This window comes from Tiliqua scincoides, chromosome 9 (genome assembly GCF_035046505.1).
Source record: "Tiliqua scincoides isolate rTilSci1 chromosome 9, rTilSci1.hap2, whole genome shotgun sequence".
Classification (NCBI taxonomy): domain Eukaryota; kingdom Metazoa; phylum Chordata; class Lepidosauria; order Squamata; family Scincidae; genus Tiliqua; species Tiliqua scincoides.
In genome coordinates, this window is record NC_089829.1 from 10,091,903 (window position 1) to 10,093,388 (window position 1,486).

Here is a 1,486-nt window from a genome sequence, read left to right on the forward strand (position 1 = left end):
TGCGGGAGCACAAAGGGGGTGCCGAGAAGCCCGTCCCTCTCTGCCCCCTTGACACTCACACACACACCTTCCTTCCCCCCACCCCCACCATCAGCATCAGCTTCCCCATCGCGCAGGATCTGGCTGGAACTGAGGACTGTGCTTTCCACTTGGGGTGGGGAGGGTCCTCCAGGAGACCAACAGCTGGCGGAGAAGCAAGCAGATCCTCAGGCTGGGAGGTTGGGGGCTCTTGGCACCCTCCCGGGATCATCTCCAGGGCTCTCTGGGTCAAGCCCGCCTGGGTTGGCAGCAGAAGCCCCCTGCCACATACCTGCCCTCCTCCACCCCCCCCATGGCGGCAATGCTACCCTGGCGCAGGAGCAAGTTTGTGCTGGTGGAAGACGGGGAGCGGAAAGGCAAGGACAAGAGCCTGGGGCCTGGCCTGAGCTACACCTCCTTGCTGTCCAGCTTCGTGCGCTCCTGCCCGGACCTGTGGCCCGAGTGCCCCCTGGAGCGCCTGGGCAGTGTCTTTCGCAGCAAGCGCCAGAAGGTGGAGCTCAACAAGGAAGACCCCACTTACACCGTCTGGTACTTGGGCAATGCTGTCACGCTGCAGGCCAAAGGGGAGGGCTGCACCGACAGCGCTGTGGACAAGATCTGGGCCAAGAGCGAGTTTGGGGGCCGGAGCACCAAGATGAAGCTCACGCTGGGCCCCCACGGCATCCGCATGAGCCCTGGCGAGAAGGGCACCTGCCGGCCCAGCCATGCTTACCTGCTGCACCGTATCACCTACTGCGTGGCGGACAGCCGGCACCCCAAGGTCTTCACCTGGGTCTACAGGCACCAGGTCAAGAACAAGGCAGTGGTGATGCGCTGCCACGCCGTCCTGGTCTCCAAGGCGGAGAAGGCCCACAACATGGCACTGCTCCTCTACCAGACCTCCCACTCGGCCTTCAACGAATTCAAGCGCCTCAAGCGGCAGAACGACTCCCGCCACCTCCAGCAGCAGCTCCTGGGAGAGGCCATCATCCCCCTGATGCCCCTCCGCAAACTACTGAACTGTAAGTGCCCCTACCGGCCTCCGGTGGAGAGAAACCGCAGTGCCCCCAGGCTGAGCTCCATCCAAGAGGAGGAGGAGGAAGAGGAGAAGGAGGAGAGCCTCAGCTCCTCCAGGGCCCCCAGCCAGGTCACCTGTAGCCATGCCATGAGCCCCACCAACCACACCAGCAGGATCAGAGCCAACTTTCTTCTCTGCACACGTACTGCCAAGGCCGCCACCAGCATCCGCCTCCCCGTCACCGCTGCCGATGGTGGTGGTGTGACCCCCTGCAAAAAAGGCTACAGAGCTGCCACTTGTCAGGTCTCCAAGACAACCAAAGACCAGGCGAGGTCTGAGGTGCTGACCTTGGCCCACGAGCTGAGGTTCTGCACTTTGAGAAGCCCCCTTCCCCCAGTGGATACACCTATCTGGGAGTCCCCCGAAGAGCCATCTTGCGTGTCTTGTTAG

General features: G+C 62.9%; 1 protein-coding gene across 1 annotated transcript; it reads left to right on the top strand.

Annotated features, from left to right (window-relative positions):
* The first annotated feature begins 331 nt into the window (after nucleotides 1–331).
* Nucleotides 332–1,486, top strand: FAM43B (family with sequence similarity 43 member B). Its single transcript, XM_066637423.1, has one exon. The coding sequence runs from the start codon at nucleotides 332–334 to the stop codon at nucleotides 1,484–1,486; it is 1,155 nt and encodes a 384-aa protein (XP_066493520.1).

Coding starts and splice junctions, on each gene's coding strand:
- FAM43B (XM_066637423.1), top strand. CDS start 332: ATGGCGGCAATGCTACCCTGGCGCAGGAGCAAGTTTGTGCTGGTGGAA.